The sequence below is a fragment of the Genypterus blacodes genome, unplaced genomic scaffold, assembly GCF_046128005.1.
Source record: "Genypterus blacodes isolate CSIRO-AG114 ecotype Tasmania unplaced genomic scaffold, CSIRO-AGI_Gbla_v1 ptg000157l_1, whole genome shotgun sequence".
In the NCBI taxonomy this organism is placed as follows: Eukaryota; Metazoa; Chordata; class Actinopteri; order Ophidiiformes; family Ophidiidae; genus Genypterus; species Genypterus blacodes.
In genome coordinates, this window is record NW_027466958.1 from 912,501 (window position 1) to 932,605 (window position 20,105).

General features: G+C 48.5%; 3 protein-coding genes across 3 annotated transcripts in view; all 3 read left to right on the forward strand.

The window, feature by feature from the left end:
• cbx6a (chromobox homolog 6a) overlaps positions 1-5,901 on the forward strand; it is a 6,318-nt gene extending 417 nt beyond the window's left edge. The window contains exons 2-5 of the mRNA XM_076167314.1: positions 1,216-1,259; positions 1,380-1,445; positions 1,797-1,863; positions 2,330-5,901. Of these exons, the coding sequence (XP_076023429.1) occupies positions 1,216-1,259; positions 1,380-1,445; positions 1,797-1,863; positions 2,330-3,493 (1,341 nt within the window). The 3' untranslated portion in view covers positions 3,494-5,901. The remainder of the gene's footprint in view (positions 1-1,215; positions 1,260-1,379; positions 1,446-1,796; positions 1,864-2,329) is intronic.
• Positions 5,902-7,734: 1,833 nt separating this feature from the next.
• nptxrb (neuronal pentraxin receptor b) lies at positions 7,735-12,372 on the forward strand. The gene is made up of 5 exons (XM_076167317.1): positions 7,735-8,460; positions 9,720-10,104; positions 10,641-10,882; positions 11,134-11,313; positions 12,127-12,372. Exons 1-5 carry the CDS (start codon positions 7,735-7,737, stop codon positions 12,370-12,372), a joined length of 1,779 nt encoding a protein of 592 aa, XP_076023432.1.
• Positions 12,373-17,634: 5,262 nt separating this feature from the next.
• LOC143013613 (dynein axonemal light chain 4) lies at positions 17,635-19,365 on the forward strand. The gene is made up of 4 exons (XM_076167300.1): positions 17,635-17,725; positions 18,402-18,481; positions 18,699-18,782; positions 18,884-19,365. Exons 2-4 carry the CDS (start codon positions 18,410-18,412, stop codon positions 19,046-19,048), a joined length of 321 nt encoding a protein of 106 aa, XP_076023415.1. The 5' UTR covers positions 17,635-17,725; positions 18,402-18,409; the 3' UTR covers positions 19,049-19,365.
• Positions 19,366-20,105: the final 740 nt, after the last annotated feature.

The window sequence follows — 20,105 nt, forward strand, 5'->3', positions numbered from 1 at the left end:
CCGGCTCGGCCCGGCTCGGCTCCGGTCTATAGGCTCGGGGTTGTTTTCCACTATGCAACGCTATAGAGGCCTTGTGGCTGACGGATGCCTTTACTCTGTTAGCTACAGCTAGCTGGAAGCTAACTATATGGGGGCCATTAGTCATGGCTCGTATATTGAGGCTTTAGCTGGGCAATAAAACAGCGACACAAAGGAGCGGGGCCAGCAGCGGGGGGACACGCAGATAGGAAGGCAGCGGGGCGGTGAAACGGAGGGGCCCGAGTCCCTGACAGCTAACGGCAGCTAAGGCTAAACGCGCTGGCTTCACGTTGAGCCAGCAGAGGAGCTAAAACAACACTCACTTCTAAAGATGTGTGATATTATTGTGAAGTCTGTCCCACATTAACATTAACGCATTGATTGAGCTCATCCGCTGCGGGGGGGGGGGGGGTGAAAATAATCAACCAGCAGCGGGTGAAGGTCGAGTCCAGATACTGTGAGGAGTTTTTATTCGTGCGGTCCTTTTGAGGAGAGGCCGGGGTGGGAGCTGGACCCCGCAGGCCCAGCAGGCCCGCGGGGTCCTCAGGTGGCCCTGGAGCAGACTCAGACTCAGGCTCAGACTCAGACTCAGACTCAGCCTCTCACCCAGAGCTGCACTCCTCTAACTTACTATAAGCACCAGGTTGTTTGTGTTATGATGAGCTGGTCACCAACAGATATTTAGAATTGCTGTTCCTTTTTTGTAAATACACTTCTGTCTGCCATGTAGTTTGATTTAAACCCCATGAAGTATGTTTACCAAATGTCTGCACCGGAGGATGTATAGACTGCATATGATCTCATTTTAAACAAACTGATGTTCAGGCTGCCAAATCAAACATCCAGGAATTGTGTGTGTGTGTGTGTGTGTGTGTGTGTGTGTGTGTGTGTGTGTGTGTGTGTGTGTGTGTGTGTGTGTGTGTGTGTGTTTCCCCACAAAGGGCCTCTGGTATCTAGAGTGACTTTACATTTCTTCAGTCAGTCAAAGCAAATGAAATCAAGTGTTTGTTTGTCAGAGACTTGGCATCTGTTTTTTTCTGGTGGTACCAAAAGTTTGCGACCTGCTGGAGTAAAGAAGTGAATAATAAATAAACCCGTACATACATTAACCTGTCGCCTGTAAGCTGCACTGTTGGATAGAAATCAAAACAAATGTACTGAAGCTCCTGTTGATGATCTACCATCCGTCTCTTGCAGGCAAGACTGGAATACCTCGTCAAATGGAAAGGATGGGCGATGAAGTAAGATGCACAGTCACTTCAATGCTCAATTCTTTCTTTTCTTTAGCTTAAATCTGGAACAAATCCATTCTGGTGTCCGTCTTAAACTAGAGATGTTGTTGTTTCTCTGTTTTCACTCAGGCACAGCACCTGGGAGCCAGAGGAGAACATTCTGGACGACAGGCTCATACTGGGGTTTGAGCAAAAGTGAGTCAAGCTGGTTAAACACAGAAATGAGAGCGTGTGCTTCTGCTCGTCCTCATTAATCTAGTTTAAATGTTCTCTGTTCCCTCCGTTTCCTCCTCCTCCTCCTCTCCTGTCGTAGCTGAAGGCCTCTATGTGTGCTGCCGACACACTTCAGGGTCTCGTGCTGCTTACATGGAGACTAGAAGAGACACGTGAAGGCAAATCCTCTGCCGTGTCTTTACATACGCTGTCTCTCACTCCTCTACTTTCACTTCTATCCTCTGGCTTGGCTGGATTAGCTCTCCGTGTGCTCCTCAGGTCGTCTGCACTGATGTGAGCTGTAAGACAAACCTCTGTTTCCCCTTGTTTCAGGGAGCGGGACAGAGAAATACACGGGCCAAAGAAACGGGGACCCAAACCCAAAAACTTAGCCAAAAAGGTAAAGTGTTTGATGTTTGTGTGTCTGAAATGACTTCATGCACCGAGCCAGGCAGCCATTTTGGTTGGGTTGCCACTCTGCATTTCAGGTGGCCACTGCCAGAGATGGCGCCGCTGCAGAGGTTTGTGGTTTCTGCTGTTTCTGTGAGAATGAGGTCAACAAACCTCCGGCAGCTGATTTCTTCCTGGTATTCTCTATCTATACATCTTCTTAGACAGTATTAATAATAGAAACATACTCAGAGACGACTTCACGAGATGCAAACATGCAGTCCAATAGTAAACCCTTCAGATTTAAGATGGTCAGCCTCATGCAGCTCAGATTAGTGGGCCGTTCCTTCAGTCCTGTTTGCTGATCCTGGAGATAAACTGAGTGTCCTGCACATTTTCTGCAAAAACAGTGCTCACACCTGAAAGTGATGTTTTGTAATGAGCGTGGCGTCCTGCTGCTGTGTCATCTCCCTCAGGGTCGGGCAGCCAAAGGCGAGGCCAGCACCAGAGCTTCAAATCCCCGCCAGAAAACTCCACGGGCCTCCTCGGCTGCTTCCATCAGAGCCGCCCCTTCCTCCTCTTCCTCCTTCTCCTCCTCCTCCACCGTGGGGCCCTCCCCCAAGCTCAACTCCCTCGCAGCCACCCATAAGCTGAAGAAAGACATTCACCGTTGCCACCGCATGTCCCGGCGTCCTCTCCCCCGCACAGACCCGATGGCGTCGGCCTTCTCCAGCCCCGGCGGCGCCCCCTCCCGCCCACACGTCTCCCCCTTCTCCGAGACCGTCAGAATCCTCAACCGCAGGGTCAAGCCGCGTGAGGTCAAGAGGAGTCGCATCATCCTCAACCTGAAGGTCATTGACAAGCCGGGAAGGGGCGGGGCGGGAAGGAATGTGACGTCGGGACGGCAAAATATTCCCTCCCGTAATCGCATCATTGGGAAGAAAGGTGAGGCCCCCTACAGACCCTTCCAGCCCCCTCTGAAGATGCTGGGCTTCCCCATGTACGGGAAGCCGTTCGGGCTGCAGTGTGGGGGCCCGGGAGCTTTTCAGTCTCACCCGGGGTCTAATGTCAGCCAGCCCCCGTCCGCCCGGTACAGGTCCTCTCCTTCCCCTTGCAGCTCCAGGGGATCTCGCCCGTCTGCTCCGGCCGAGGCCCCGGCATCATCCCGGCCTGACGGAGCTCGCACAGAGACCCGGACGCCGGGCCCCGCCCCATCCTCAGATGCAAAGCCAGCTGCATCTGCGTCCACCTTCCTCCCCTCGTCCCCCTCTCACTCTTCTGCCACCGTGGAGGATGAAGAGGAGGAGGCATCTGTGGACTCCTTATCTAAAGAAGGGGCTAGAAAGTCCCTGCCTAAGTGCCAGCCATCCAGCACCCCGGCCCCTGTGGTCCCCGCCGCCGCCGCCACCTCCGACCCCAAAAGGGTTCCTGCTGAGGGCGACCCTGACTGGCACCCCGAGATGGCGCCCAGTTGCAAGGATGTGGTGGTAACCGACGTGACCACCAACCTGGTCACGGTCACCATAAAGGAGTTCCCGTCCCCGGCCTCGGGCCCCGCCTCTCCCTCCTCCGCCCCTGAGAGCAGCTCCTCCCCTCCCCCCAGCAGCGGCGTCGAGGGCCCCTCCTCCCCTAAGCCCTAAAAAGTCACACTATATGAAGTTGAATGCCATTGATGAAACAAAACATCTGCCCAGTGTTGCTCCTTAAACCTTTCCCTTAAAGGTGCGTCCGTACTTTAATCAAAAGTAACTTAACTCCGCCCGGCCACTGAATCGTAAAGAGAGCATATTTTTTGAAAAATAGGTGTATAAATCCAAAAAGGGGGGGGCGGTTACTTCCTGTCACTTAAATTGCCATATTGTGTCCGCTTGCACTCTTAGGCAGGCTTGGATGGAAATGGTGTTTTGTTTTCTTCCCTTTGCTAAGTCAGGCTTAGGCTCAAACTCTGACGCTACGTTCACGTCTGTTGTCATCACACGGACAGCGACGCAGAGCAGTCGTTAACACGTAGCTTCAGCGCCCTAAACTAGTTACCGTCTGAATGAATGACTTTTGGGAGCCCAAAGATGTGAACGTAGCGTCCGTCGTCCTTTTAGTCTGGGCTCGCTTTGCCGTCGCCTCTGTGAAGGAAACAAATCCTGTTTGCATGCAGGCTCAGCTTCCTGCGTCAGCCAGGTAGCTGCAGCGCACCTGACTGCGTCCCAAACCAACCTACACCATGTAGGCTGTTTCCCCTTATTGCTCTCTTGAACCCACAGGCACATCCGTAAAAGCTGCAGAAGAAAACGCGTAAACAGACAGACAGGATGGATTTGACGTTATTGCTGGCCTTGCTTTCTCTCCCTGCTTGCCTTGGGTTTACAAACCCACCGCCTTCTTCAGTTCTGTGATGTCCACCAAGACTCTAAACTGGTGTCTCTGTATGCCACATCTGTGCCGTATAATCTCTCCACTCGTCAACATCTGTAACACTCATGGACTCACAATGATTCCAGCGACACAACTAGCTACAGCCCACGGCCAAACACTCCAACCTGTGATCCATTTGATGGATGTGTAAGTCTGTAGGACGTACGTTAGCTCCAGGCTGTGGTTTAGTTTGGAGTAGCTGGTCAGTTTGAAACCTTCAGCTTTGGCAGATTTCCCGTTCTGCTTTGTTCCTTTCGGTGTTGCTCGTCAGTCGTTTATCTAGCGGTGCTTTATTAATGGATTCTCAAGTGCTTGTTTCAGTAGGAGTAGTAGACGTAGCATGGCTCACATTCTTCTATCACCCAACCAGAGGCAGATCCTTTATAATCCAAACTCTAATCTTTCCTCTGCTCCCAACTCCCTGCTCTTTCTAGACCTTTCCAGATCGCCACCTCTTCATTTCATCTCCTGCGTTGTTGCCTTATAGCTGCTCCAGGCTCCGGTTAGCATTTCCTCCCTCAGCTCCTGCCGCACATACCAGAGAATAGACAACTCTCACGTCGGCCATGACTTGAAACTTTAGAGCGGGAGAAAGAACATCAAAGCTGAAACACTTCACCGGCTCTCGTTGTGTTCTATCTGGAGAGCGGTCAGACGTGATGTAGGCAGAGAAGTGAAGGTGTTGCCTCTTCCTGTGGTGTAGTAGATCTAGGCCATCTGTGTGGTTTCTCTCATAGGTAACATATAAACAGAGCTCATCCACGGTATGAAGACTCTCAGCTTCTCCCGGTCTTTGTACTTTTCTTGAGGCCAGCAATGAACTTGATGTATTGGACATGATGTCCCAAATGGATTTCTGGAAGTTTTTGAAGTGGCGTTTCTCCCGGACTGTCCCTCTCCCAGCGGCGGCCGGTGACTCCTGCACTCAGACGGGTGAGCTGTTAGGCTGCTAGTTGATGTTTGTTTGTTTGTTTTGATGGCAATGTTCTTTTTTCTTATAGCACAACTCGGCTTAGTGGCCTCTCCTTCAACCAAACAGGGCTCTGGATTTGACCTGTTTGGATCTTATAAGATGTTTGTTTCCCCCTCGTTTGTTTTCATTTGTTTTTACATTTATATGTGATGTAATCTGAAGTGCTAGACTTTGGCTCTAGTGTGTGTGTGTGTGTGTGTGTGTGTGCGTGTGTGTTGGAGGGGCGGGGGGGGACAGAAGGAACCTGGTTAATGTGTGATTTAAGGTTTTTAATTGAAAACTGTGCGTTAAGGCCTTTTTCCTTTGTACTGTACTTAAATACTTAAATAAATAAATACTTTTTTTTTCTTTTTTTTTTTTTTTTTTTAAATATGCATAATAATGTGATCCTTTTTATTTGAATGCCATTTAAAAGTCCAATATGGGTTTGATCACAGGACAAACTCACCCAGGCTGCAGTCCGTCTGCTTTTTAATCCTAATCTGAATGATGTAAATTGTATTGAAGGAGGCAGGAGGTTGACGACGATGTAATGTATCTGAACTTCTGAAGCATGTTTTGCAAACCCGTATTGTACAGAATATGTATTCAGTGTCATGTTACCTGTTACTGTTGCTTTCTGTGTATGTTTCCTGTACAAAGCTTTGGATTAAAAGCTCTTCAGAATGTTCTGTTGTGTTTTGAGTTATTACCTAGAAACCTGCATGGAAAACTCTGTGACCTTTGACCCGAAATCGTAGGCGGAGTTACAAACTGTTGACCATCAAAATTCAAATTAATGGAAAATCTCTGAAGGCTCAAGTGGGCGTGGCTTATCTTAATGTAGTTGACTGAAGATACTATATAAGGTTTGAGGAATACGAAGGTGAACATAAAATAAATTTCTGTTATGTCAAAGAAATATTCAGTCACTTACAGTAGAGAGAAGGAGGGAAAGACCAGCTTTAGATAGCTCCATGTTGAGTGCTGCTGATGTGTAGCTCCGCATGGGGGCGCTGTAGATCCATGTCGGTGTATTCAGAGAGCGGAGCAGCCTGTGTGTGTTTACGGGACAACGTGAGGGTCGAGGAATAACAAGCTCACAACACTCCAGAATACACGACTGAGTGATGAGGGGAATATGGCTTTACTTTCTGTTTTGCTACCTCTCTCGCCCTCTCCCTCCCTCTGTATCTCTCTCTGTCTCTATCTTTCTCTCTCTCTCGCTCTATCTGCCTCTCGCTCTTCCTCTCTCTCCCTCTGTTTTTTTCTCTCTCTCTCTCTCTCTCTCTCTCTCTCTCTCTCTCTCTCTCTCGCTAACATAAAAGCCAGATAAACCTGAAATAGATCGTCTCTAGCACGAGTGCCACATCTGTTGCTGTCTGAGTGCGTTTGTGAGTGTGTGTGTGAGTGTGCATATGTGTGTGTAGGCTGGTCAGCGTATAGGGAAGCTTGACTGTGATTATGGGGACACATTATCCGGTCATGTTCACGCACTCAGGAAAATAAACAGAAAAGGAGAGGAAGAAGGAGGAGGAGGAGGAGGAGTTCACACCGGCTTTCCTGCAGTCTGCCTGCAGTCCAAGGCAGCTTTGTGTTCACAGCCAGTGCTGCATTATGGGATGCAAACATCTGAGGCTATGGTAAGGTCAATCACCTTCACCCCCTCATCCTCAGGCACAGAAACACGTGCCTGCACTCATGGCTCCCTCAGTAGAGCGCAATGCAAATACACATTCATGTCTGGCTGTCACTCTGTACACCTGCATGTGAAGTCTCTGAGCAGAGCTGAACACAAGCATGAACACAAGCATGAACACAGCTGAGGCTCTGTGTTTAGGTGTGATGATGTCATGTTTGTGACAAGCAGCCTGCTCATTAGTGTCATCATTGCTCTTGTGTGGGATTCTGTCACTGCAGATATTATGATATGAAGCTTCCCCTTCACCTTCACCTCATCTCATCTGCTCTCATCTCTCTCTCTCACACACACACACACACACACACACACACACACACACACACACACACACACACACACACACACACACACACAGAGAGAGAGAGAGAGAGAGAGAGAGAGAGAGAGAGAGTGAGAGAGATTGATCCATCACTGGCTTGTTTGTTCGCGCTGCTCACCTCTGCTCTGACTGACGCATGCCCGCAGCCTCGCTCCTCCTATCCAGCGGTCCCCATGGTAACGCACGGAGGAGAGCAGCTTAGCAACGCGGAGACGACGAGGGAGCATCTCTGGTCCAGACACGGAGGAGCCATCGATATTACGCGGAGAGAGCAGCAAGACGACCGACAACCGTGAATTCCTGCGCGTAAGTTGAAGCTTTTTACGCAAACAGCCGCTCCGCCTCGTGTCGACGCTATTTACCGTGACATGATGGAGATGTGCGGGTGATTCTGTGTGTTGCTGTGCGGAGTGAATGATGCGGGGCTTTGCGTTCTTTGCAGGTCCGTGTTTCCCCTGAAACGCAGCCGTAATCCTCTGCATCGATCTCCACAGACACCATGAAGTTCGTGGTGGTGCTCGTGGCCGCGGGCACGCTGGCCTTCCTCAGCGCGGTCATCTGCATCGTTGCCAGTGTTTATCCACGGAAACGCGCCGCGCCTTCCAGCGATAACGGGACCCTGACAGAGGAGATCCAGCCCGTGGAGTCCGGCTCGGTGGCTCACGCCGGACCACTGGGCGCCCTGCACGGCGCCGAGTCCTACGACGGGGGCAACGGACTGGGCATCGGCCTGGAAGTGCCCACTCTGAACGAGCTCAACCTCGGTGAGGGGACCGGGGGAGGCACCGGGAAACAGTTCAGCTTCAGCCGCTTGATCTGCACACCGGTGCCAGTGGGAGAATGCAAGCACAAGGACCTGAGGCAGCGGCGGCAGCAGGAGCAGCAGGCGGACGAGCCGTTGTACGGGGCCGGGGACGAGGACTGGACTTACCTCCGGACCACCGCGGAGGAGCTCCGGCAGATGGTCATGCAGCAGAATGACCAGATCCTCATGGACCAGAGGACCATCCGGGAGCTGACGGGGAAGCTGAGCGAGTGCGAGAGCGGCCTGGAGGATGACAGGACCATCCCGGAGCGGAGCGTCGGGGTCTGGAACGGCAACCGTCGCATCATGGCCGGGGATGATGTGAGCTCCTCTGCCGCGGCGCAGCTGCAGACGGCGCGGGCCGTGGAGGAGCTGGCCCGGGCCATCATGGACCTGAAAGACCGCATAGAGAAGCTGGAGGTATGAGGGGAACCGAACTAACTTTGGGGCAGAACCTGTTGTCCTCTCGTTGTCATTCAGTTAAAGCAATATTCAGGACTTATTACAAAATTCTAAATGATATCGAATCACATTATATTATCATCCACCTCTCTAGTCCATGGTCTCATAGCCAGGATGTCCACTTTAAAGTGCAGTTCGGAGCCTGATAGAGGTTAATCCTCTCAGAATGTATTATTGACAGCAGCAGAAACTATTCCAGCCTCTAATTGAAGAAAAAAAAAAGCCAGATGTGCAACAATAGGGTGCAGCAGTGAGATGGCTTCCAAACACGCGTCTGCATTCATCATCTTAGCTGCTCTGACACTCCGTCCCCCCCCCCCCCCCCCCTTCATCCTGCACTTCCTCTTTTATCCTCACCTCTCCACTCCTCTCGCAAGTGACTCGTGACACAGACACTCTGGTGCTCGTGTGTCACACGCACACGCCCCACAGGCCCATGGGAAATCTTCCCACATGCCAGCCCTAAAACAACCCCACCCTCCACCCCCTCCTGTGTCAGCCTCCAGCCTCCAGCTCTGCGTGCTGACAGCAGGAGAGAGACATAAATAAAAGATGAAGCTGGCTGGACAGGAAAGGGGTGTGTGTGTGTGTGTGTGTGTGTGTGTGTTTGACCCGCACACTCACACACAGACACACACACTCAGGCGTGCTGCATCACTGCCAGCCCTCTCTAACCAGAGTCAGTCCCAAGGTTGACTTCCTCCGTGTGGATTTATATCCTGGATGTGCTCACACTCCGCTCGGCCTCAGCAACTTCCCTGATATCGTATATCACCGTCACATCCGTCTCATCCACTGTAACAGCAACACCTCGTTCTTTACTGCTGCTTCATCAACAAGCTTTCCGACTCCCTGCTCTGAATACTAATACAGCTCCTGCCAGGATCCCATTAGTGTGCTGCATCTCTGCCTGCAGCCTCGCTTCACTTTTCTTACAAGTACTGCTGTGAATACTACAATACCTCTGCTGCCTGCACTTATACTTCCCTGTTGAATACTATCACCTCTACATTAGCTGTACTGCTGTTACTACTACCTCCATTCACACTGCTGCTACAATTAATGCTCCAGCTATGCTAACGGCTCCATAAAGGCCTTTTGATGCTCCGGCTGCTTTTCACAGATTCATTATGTCTTTTTCTCCACTGTATTCCTGTTTGATGTCTCAGAACAGCTTTTTGTGAGTTTCTAATCACGATCTCCACCCCCTCCTGTAGGCAGAGATAGGCCCCCCCGCCTTGAACCTCACCGACCCGTCTGCGGGCGTAAGCAGTAGCAGCAGCAGCAGCAGCAGTGTTAGCCCGGTTGGTAATGCCGGGAAAGCTCCTGCTCCGGCCGGAGGTGTTGTGGCGCCTCCGCCCGCCGCAGCTCCCCCAGGAAGCCGCCGGCCCACCTCGCCGGCCTCCAAAGCCCCGGCGAAGGGCTCCTCCGGTCGGGGAAAGGGCACATGGAGGGTGGAGGATCTGGAGGGGGAGCTGGAGAGGAAGATCAAGATGTTAGAGAAGGAGCGACAGGCCATGAGAAAGGAGACTCAGGGCCAACACGAGAAGATCAACCAGGGCATCGACACTGTCAACCACCGCGTCACCGAGCTGGAACACAGTGAGTGCACGGGAGGAGGAGGAGGAGGAGGGGGATAGAGGGGGACAAATGGATGAGTGTTAAGACAAAGGGAAGGTACAGGGGGAGGTGGTTGAACATGAACGAAAGGATGGATGGATGATGGTTGAATCGATTAACGCAGGCAGGTCAGCTCACCAATGAATCTTTAATGAGCACTGTGGACGGACTGGGTCATCACAGCAGCGGGAACAAGCTCAAGATTAGAATGAGATGAAGAATAAAGCTCTGAAGGTTACAATGTGTCAAAAGATGAGGCCTTGCTCTCCAAAATCACGAAGATTGATAGATAGAAGAACTGAGAGAAGTCTTTAATAAGAGCCAAGTGTAGGAGGCAAGGTCATGGCCGGCTGTGGAGGAGGGTGATGAAGGAGAGAAACTCTTTTTGAGCTTGTGAGGCACTGTGTGTGTGTGTGTGTGATTGTGTGTGTGTGTGTTGGAGGAGCATGGTCGTCACAGCATCACCTCTCCCCTCATTCCTTCTCCTGTCTCCTTTTGTTTCCTCCCTTGTCCTCCAGCGCTGACAGAGCCATCCTTCCCCGACGGCTTCGTCATCTCCTTCCCCATGAGAACCAACTACATGTACGGCTTGGTCAGGAAAGAGATGCCCGAGATGTACGCCTTCACCGCCTGCGTGTGGCTCAAAGCCAAAGAGGGCGGCATCGGGACGCCCTTCTCCTACTCGGTCCCGGGTCAGCCCAACGAGCTGGTGCTGCTACAGGGAGTCCACAACCCCGTGGAGCTGCTCATCAACGACAAGGTAGACAAGAGCGTATACGTCACGGCCTCAGGGTTTCTGCTGCTGTTGTGATCACTTATTGATTAAATAGATGTGATGTTGATGAGGGGTGTGGCTCTCTGACCCCTGGGTGTTGTTTGGTGGACATAAACCAACATGAACCTGATGTGGCTCAGCTCCTCAGATTCAACCTTTGGTCTCGTGCCGTCTGGAGATTGGCAGAAGTCTTGCAGAAGACAGATTGGTTGGTTGCTTTCTTTTCTAAACTGTAGGTGGCGCAGTTACCCCTGTCCCTACAACAGAACGAGTGGCAGCACATCTGTGTGAGCTGGACGCTGAGAGACGGCGTATGGAAGGCCTACCAAGGTGGCAAGATGAAGGGCAGGGGAGAGGGACTGGCTGCCTGGCATCCCATCAAGCCCGGGGGGGTCCTCATACTGGGCCAGGAGCAGGTGAGATGGACGCATGGAAAAGGACATGAACAATGGATGAATGGAGGGGTTGATGGATGGCATGTGGAAGAATGGTGTCAGCAGAATGGACAAAGATCTGAGGGCAAGGGGAGGGAGAGAGGGAGAGAGAGGGAGGGGAGGGAGAGAGAGAGAGTTTGAGCAGCCACCTTTAGCTTTACTATCTTTCACTCGCTCTCTCTCTCTCTCTCTCTCTCTCTCTCTCTCTCTCTTGTTACATAATGGTTAAGAAATGTGACATTACCCCCCCGCGGTGTCATGAGACCGGCCAGCGTCTTGCACAGCCTGTCGTCACCACATAAATAAATGATTCAAAGCAGAGAATGTGCCGTCCAGATCAGTGAGGCTCCATGTAGATGGAAGCTCTGGGCTCATCTGTGATCAGGATGAATGTGGAGCTCTTGTTACAGTGCAGTGTGACGGGGTTAACACTTTCAGAAACAAAGCTTATTTGTGGAAGTCGACACAGCAAAGTATGAAACTGCACCCAGCATTTCCAAGATGGCCGTAACAGGCTGAGCTTCTGTCCAGTATTCGGATAACACAGGTCAAGAAATGATGTAAAACACTGCAATAAGAAAATTTGAATGAGCCTAATGAGACTAAGATGAGAATAGAAATGAAGAGAGCAAACAAGCCATGTGTACATGAACATATTCCATCAAGTCTTCTCAGTTAGGTCAGCATTTGCTCAATAGTTGGGTGAAAACATTGCTACTGCCTGGAATGACTTGATAAAAAGCGTGAAAATGTGTACGATAATTGCTCGGCCACTGTGCTTGTTCCTCTGGCTAGGACACGTTGGGCGGACGCTTCGACGCTTCCCAGGCCCTGGTCGGGGAGCTGTCCCAGTTCAACCTGTGGGACCGGGTCCTGAAGCCCGCCGAGGTGGCCGCCCTGGCCGACTGCAGCGCCTCAACGCTGGGAAACATCGCTCCGTGGACCGACCTAGACGTGGACGTCTACGGTGGCGCCACCAAGGAGTCCCTGGACCCCTGCCACGCCGCTCAGAGGTCCAACCCCTCCAACCCCAAACAGTGAGGGGAGACCGGGTGGAGGACAGGTAGAGAGATCAGCCTGGGGCGGCCAGGTCAGGGGGGTATCACTCTGACCTGCAGCAGCAGTTAGCCAAGTCGTATCACGCTATGGTTTCTATTTAATGTCTGGTGAGCTTGTTGGTGGAGTGAAAGAGGAGACGGAGCTATGATGTGAAGAAGAGCAGGCTTGTTTTTGTGTTTAGCCGTAGAATCTCCTTCCTAAGTGAGGTAACTTCTGGCATAAACGGATTGGATTTGAGTTCTGGTGGGCTCTGGTTAAACGCACCGTCCGGTAACCATCACATGTTGGTTATCCAGGGCAGAGGAGCCTGACAATCGTGCTTACGGTTAAGGATTGAAGGTTTCTAAAGGTTTTCAACAGTAGCGACACAAAGTTCTGCGTTTCCTCACTTGTTGGTGTTTGATGTTAAACTTGACACTGATTTAAATACTCAACAGGAGAACAAAGTAAGTTCAAGGTTTAAGGTTTTTTTTCATTTCTAATTGTATATGATTCTCTTGACCAATGTCTGTGTACTCATGAGTTTTATAAGCTGCATATCATTATTTAGTCAAAGTGGTGGTCTTACTGTATAAGTGTGTATTGTGTAATGTATCTCTGCTTGTGGTGCCAGTCCGCTCCCCTGCTGTAGCCCATCACACACTGTACACACTTGTTGACGTGAGTTACGGCGTTTTCGTCTGCTGGTGTGACCCTGAAGCTGTGACCAATCTGAACGACTTTGATGAAAATGCTCTTGTGCCATTGAATGTAAACCGGAAGGAATCTAGGTGTATTTGCATGAGCTACAGTCACATTTCCTGTCAACAGAGTCAAAGTTACAGTGTTGGTGTTCCCTGAACTGAAGCACTTGTATATGAATGTTTGTTTTTACAAATAATATCCTCACAGAGTACTTAAAGGACGAGGAGGAGGAGAGAGGTGCATGATGTCCATGGACAGATTCCACGATGATTTGTCTCTTCTGATACATTCCATACTTCCTTACTTTTGGACCCTGCGTACACGGGAGCGACAGAATCCATTTGCTGTCATTAGATAACCAAAGGCACCATTTAATCCTGGCATTGAAACACACTCTCCTTATGTGGATTCACACTGTGATCTGATCTCTGTAGCAAGCAGCAGGCGTACACAATCATGAGACTAAATCTGCCCACTTGTTGAGAACCCCTCGTCTTCATCTCGGCTCCCTTTGCGCTCATTTGTTACTTAAATACTTAATTATGAGTTATCTTTAATGGGAGGTGCTGTAAGCGTCAATTAATGCAGCAGAGCAACAGGGACCACAGACTCAACCATGAGCCAAATTGCCATTAGCTTTCAAAACAAGATCCTGCATTCTTTTCAAATGTTGGTTTTTATCATAATTTTCATTGACTTTTCTTTTCTTCATGACTCCATACAGATTTTTGGGGAGGTTAGTTAAACTATTCTAGTTTTTCATTTTCTGGTTGGACGATCAGTTCCTTAAAAAAGACAAGACAAAAGAGCACCATCGAGCACATTAGAAACTTTCGCCATCGATTTGACGTGTCAGCATTACTCTGCCTGCCAGAATAATCGCTATTGTCTTTGATTGTTGCTTTCTTCCTTTATACTGTTAAGTGGAGTTGTGTAGAGTTTGACCCTGACATTATCCCCTACTGGTGACATCGCTCTTCTCTTGGCATCATCTTCAAACCTAAATTGTTATCATCCTCCATTAATGGTTTATTTAAGGAGGAAGATGATAGCACTTTCATTTTCATATTGGACCTAACAGCAGAATAAATCTCCTCTATTTTTAATCTAATTAGACCACAGGGACAAATGCCAGTGTCTCCATGGAGCCATCAAAGTGACCTCATTTTCAGCTTGATGAGCACTCGGCACTTCCTCAGCAAGCTCAAGTGAGGCAACAGGAACAGATAAATAGCTTAAAGAGCACCGGATGTCTGAATAAGGGCAACGAAACGTTAGAAAGCAACCAGTCAGACCCTTAAAATGGACCAGCACCTTTCTGACACGGCGCACCTTCAGGTTTTATCTAGCTTTGATAAGAATACTCAAAAGTCATAAAAACATTAAAATGACATTGAAATCTGCATACACTTTGATTGAGCATTTACTTCATTGCAAAAAAAAAATCAGAATACAGCTCACAGGTTGCGTAGTGAGTGTGAACAGAAACATGATAGCCTTGATACAGGAGTGATGCATTGGACTGACATCATGGCTGTAACGTCTTGAGAGCTCGACGAGCACAGCTAAGGGACCCACGTCGGAAAAGTTAAAGATTTATTCAGTCAGCACTGTGAGGTACCAAATTACTGTTTCATCATCAATCATCATCCTCATCATCCTCATCCTCAGTGCACTTCGTTCCTCTCCTCCTATTCTCTCCACACATCCACTCCAACGTTCAGTTTGACACCCAGATGTGAAGTGCCTGTCTGGGCTGGCATGGCCAAGGCGATGGAGTATCGTTTTAAGGTCTTCCTCTCTTTCTTCGTGTCTCTGTGCCCCCTCCCTCTCTCTTGCTTTTGGTTGTGGAAGGCTGTTACAGTGTTACGCTTGTCCTTTATTTGTATCTCCATGGATCTCTGTATGATATCGTGAAATAGGTGGATAAAACGTAATAAAATGCTTATGACGACAGTTGTGGAGTGACGTCTCGATGATTGACATCATTTGACCTCATCATATAGCCAATATATTGTAAATACTTTTGATACACTACCTTTGTCAAATACTTCAAAGTATTGGGGCCTATGTTGAAAAATATTGAAGAAGGAAAAAAAATTTACACAAATAAATGCACAATATTTCAGCAAAATTAAAACATTCATTTTTGAATGAAATATCTCTTCTTTCCCTCAGGTACAGCCTGGAGGTTCTGTCCGTATGCAGAGTTATATTAACACGTGTGTGTGTGTGTGTGTGTGTGTGTGTGTGTGTGTGTGTGTGTTTTTGAACAGGTGCTGTCAGAGGCTTTGGTCTGATCTAAGATGTGAACATAGTAAATTACCCACACTTGAAGCGTAGACTGTTTGTTCATGATTTTTGCTCCACCCACACACACACACAGATCTAACAAGGCGCTTCGGTTGAACTGTGTGTAACCTCCTACTGATTTGTTCATAAAATGATGTGACTCACTTTGGCTTTGTTTCAGACTTGAAATAAAGTCACTAGTGTGAATTATACTCCGGATTATCAAATGACAATGGCCGGTGTAATACGACTTAATGCTATTGATCATGAAGAAGAAGAACATCATGTCTCCTGTTTCTATAGTTCATCTTTAACACATCAACTGACAGACCATAACACACACATGCATGTATTAGCAGTGTGAACTCCTTGTTTGTAATGTGGATGTACATTCCGTGTACGTTTGTCTCCTAAAGCAATGCATCCAGTGAGACAACCTCCCGGGCCCTGAGCTGCCTTCTGATTGGTTCTTTATTGAGCCTTACTTCAAATGGCTCTGTTCCCATGAATTCAGACCCAAGCTTGGAGCGGACTTGAGCAGAGTCCAGCTTCTATTCCATAGAATCACGTCAGGTCAGCTTTGGGATTTAAAATCACGAACTTGTGCATCATAGCGCCACCTCCTGATGATATGTGGACACACACTCCACAATACAGACCATGACTCAGCACCGGACAGAAGGTATCTCACGGCCAGTCCAAATATTCTGTGAACAGAACTGACCTGACGACATGATGAGGCTCTGTGGACAGAATATTCTCTGAGCTGTTCAGTGTATTTTCACTCAGTGTGCTCTTGGTGCTGCTGCTCGTTTGGGTCTGCTCAGGTCAGCTGCATATGAAATCAACAAGAAATCTATTTCATGCAATGTTCAACCATAAGATGGCATCTCAGGTTTGATTCTGTCCTCCCATCAAGGGCCTAACAGAGGAATAACAACTGGAACAGATATGGTGAGGATTGTATTGAATTGAAGGTTGCTGTTGTCTGATCGCTGTCTGACTGTGAATCAACCTCAGTCAGTCAGTGAATCAGTCAGCTAAACACTCAGTCTGTGAGTGAGTCACAGATAGTTATTTTCTGCTTCTCTCTCAGCTGGAGTTCTGCTCATTAGTGCCGTCACATGTGGTCTTCACCCCGCCAGCATCCGCTCCTCTTCCTCTCCTGCTGAATTATAGATATGCTTTAATTACTTTCTCTTCCTCATCAAGATTTATGAAAATCCTCTATTGACCCGTTCAACACACCACACACACACACACACACACACACACACACACACACACACACACACACACACACACACACACACACACACACACACACACACACACACACACACACACACACGCACACACCCCTCCTGGCCTTTTGTCGATGCTGAAGCCAGATCCTCAGTTGGGGCTCTCAGCAGCTCATCTTCATGCCTGGTTACACACACAGTGTGTGCCAGTCTTCCTCGTGGCACTTTGTCTTCTCGCTGTAGCGTACATGTTCAGTTCAGCTGTGAGCCGCTGCATCCTACAGGCCCATCAGTCCTTCACCTTTGCTTGCATCTCTTTGTCATTTCCTCCATTAAGCCAAGCAGCACTTTTGTTTTATCTCGCCATGTTTTCCCATCACAATGAATACTTTCCTCAAGGTCTCCCCTCTTCTTTCATCGCTCTCTCTTCGCAATTTTAAAGTGCATCCTCTGACAAAAGCGCCTCCGTCTAAATCTCTCGTCTTTGTCTTCCTGTTCCCGTTTCAGCCCACCTACCAGCCCTCTAACCCTTACCTTTGTGAAGCCTCTCTCACCATCATGCTCTCTCCCTCCCTCTCTCTCGCTGTCTCTCTCGCTCGCTCTCTCTCTGCCTCTCTCTCTCTCCCTCCCTCCCTCTCTCCTTTCTCTACTCTCTCTATCTCTGCCTTTTAAGAAGCAGTTCCCCACTTAATACAAGTCAAGGGCACATAAGCACATTCATGTCTCGCGTTTCTTTCTTTCTCACGTCTCTTTTCTTTTGTGATACTTTATCTTTCTTAATGTGATATTGGGCTGTACAAATAAACCTCATTTGATTACACTTGTAGTGTAGTTTTCACTGACTTGAACCATTACTCTGTGGGATCTGAGGACAAGAGAGGTGCAGAGAGGAATATCTATCTATCTATCTATCTATCTATCTATCTATCTATCTATCTATCTATCTGTCGTCATAGTCGTCACTGGTCGTGCATTTGATTGACAGACTCTGAACCAATGGGAACAACGCTGAGCGGCGGTGGGCGGGGCTTCCTATGTCCGGACGTCTCTTGTTTAAAATGTCTCCTTAACAACCAAACAGGGAGTCGGAGCTTATGTTTCGTTGCTGAACAGAAGTAAGTGACACACCTGATACTATATTTAAAATAACCGATAACACCACGCAGCTCGTATCTAACAGATATTCAGATGAAATCAGTCGAAATTAGGTTAGAAAACATCCACCGGTGTTAAGATGCCTGGTTGCTAGCCAAGATGCTAGGCTAATTTCTAAGTAGTAAACGGTAACTATGGTGACAAACCGGGCCACGCGTTTGTCCCGGTGATCTGGGTTTGTTGAATTGGCGTTAACGGGCAGTTAGTCAGTGTTTGACAGTGTTGCACCGGTTGTTACTAGGAAACAACGGCGACACTGTTGTTATCGCTAGCTAACAGTGGCTGAGTGATGCTAGCTAACTTTTGATAAACTTTATTTAAAAAAGGAAAGCGGACATAGAAATGAAGCGCAGATAAGTTCATATAAAACTTAGATGTCACGAAAGCTGCGTCTTTCACCACAGAATATGTGACTCAGCAATCATAAGAAAACTTTTGCTTATGTTTATAGCTGTTTTGCTTTGTTTTGCTTCTTTAAAGACGCCAAACCGTGTATTTCTCTTAAATAAAACTGCTCATCCGGTTCGATATCAAAAGCACAAATAGCTTTGCAGAGAGGTTGTCACATTTGTGTAAACATATGAATGTATGTTGCTGTGTTTGTAATGACGTCACCTCCACCTGTGTGCTCCTCAGGAGGTGGGATGGCCGGGACAGGTGAAGGCAAGAGGGAGGAGGCGGACTACAAGAGGCTGCAAAACTTCCCTCTCATCAGGGTATGAGTAAACAAAGAGCTGTTTAACTCGGCTGATTGGTTGATCGATCTGTCTTGCTCTAATCAATGCAAAAGTAAGGCAGGTTAAAGCAAAGCCGTCTTCATTGTTCAGTCAGAAGGCTCCGTTATCGCTCACAGGCGTCTCTCGCCAAACAGGTCAGACCGGATGGAACGAAAACAACGGAACTAACGGAGATAATGTGTGTTTGTGTCCGCAGCACACAGACATGCCAGAGGAGATGAGGGCGGAGACAATGGAGCTGTGTGTGACCGCCTGCGAGAAGTTTGCCACCAACAACGAGGTGTGTGTGTGTGTGTGTGTGTGTGTGTGTGTGTGTGTGTGTGTGTGTGTGTGTGTGTGTGTGGCTCCATCCTCTCACCTGTTTGTCGTCTCCTCTCCCAGAGTGCAGCCAAGATGATCAAAGAGTCGATGGATAAGAAGTTTGGCAGCTCGTGGCACGTGGTGATCGGCGAAGGATTTGGCTTTGAGGTCACGCACGAGGTGAAGAACCTTCTGTACATGTTCTTTGGAGGGAGCCTGGCGGTGTGTGTGTGGAAATGCTCCTAGCACCTCCTCCTCCTCCTCCTCCTTCCCACTGACTTTGTCGCCGGGCTGGGAACAAACACCAGCAACTGTTTTAGTTTTTGGCAGGGTAGTTTGGAAAGTCCGTCTTTCTCAAATGGCACTAGTCTTTCAATAAACTTTGTAATTTTTTTATGTGTACATATTTTGATGCAACTTGGGGAAAAACAACCTCTTCTTTTTAAACTCCAGTTTCATCTTCTTACAACCAAAGGCTCAGTTCTCTGGAGCCAAACCCTGAAGCCGTCCCACTCTCTCCTCCCTGTTGTTTGTAATAATGACATAATGCCCCCTCACCCCCACCCCCACGGGGGAAAAGAGCAATGTGATCTGTTTTTATGTTGATGCCAGTTTGAATGATCGTGTGTGTGTGTGTGTGTGTGTGTGTGTGTGTGTGTGTGTGTGTGTGTGTGTGTGTGTGTGTGTGTGTGTGTGTGTGTGTGTGTGTGTGTGTGTGTGTGTGTGTGTGTGTGTGTGTGTGTGTGTGTGTGTGTACTGACTGTACAATAAACTCTGAGCTGTGGTGAAGATGTGAACTCTAGCTGCCTGTGTGTTTTACCTCTGTGAAGCTCTAATGTAAGAATGGAGACATGAGTCATGCAGGTGAAGCAGCACTGATTGGCCAGGTAAAGGAGGGAAAGCAAGCAGAATGTCGACTGACAAAGCTTACACACCTCACACACACACACAGCTGTTGGGATCCCTCCACCGGCTCACAGTCTCTGCCAAAACAAGTCTCTGTCAGGACTATCTCTGTCTATCTCTGTCTATCTATCTCTATCTCTGTCTATCTCTGTCTATCTCTGTCTATCTATCTCTATCTCTGTCTATCTATCTCTATCTATCTCTATCTGTGTCTATCTCTGTCTATCGTTTCTGCCAATTTTGTCAGTTTGTTTAATTTTGTCTGGGATGTTTATTTATTTTTTCTAATTGGAACCAGGGATTTGTAATAAAGACATTAATGCAAAGAAGAGATACAAAACAATCACAACAACTGGGACATATCAGGAATAAAGAAGGGGAGATGGATCAATAGTAA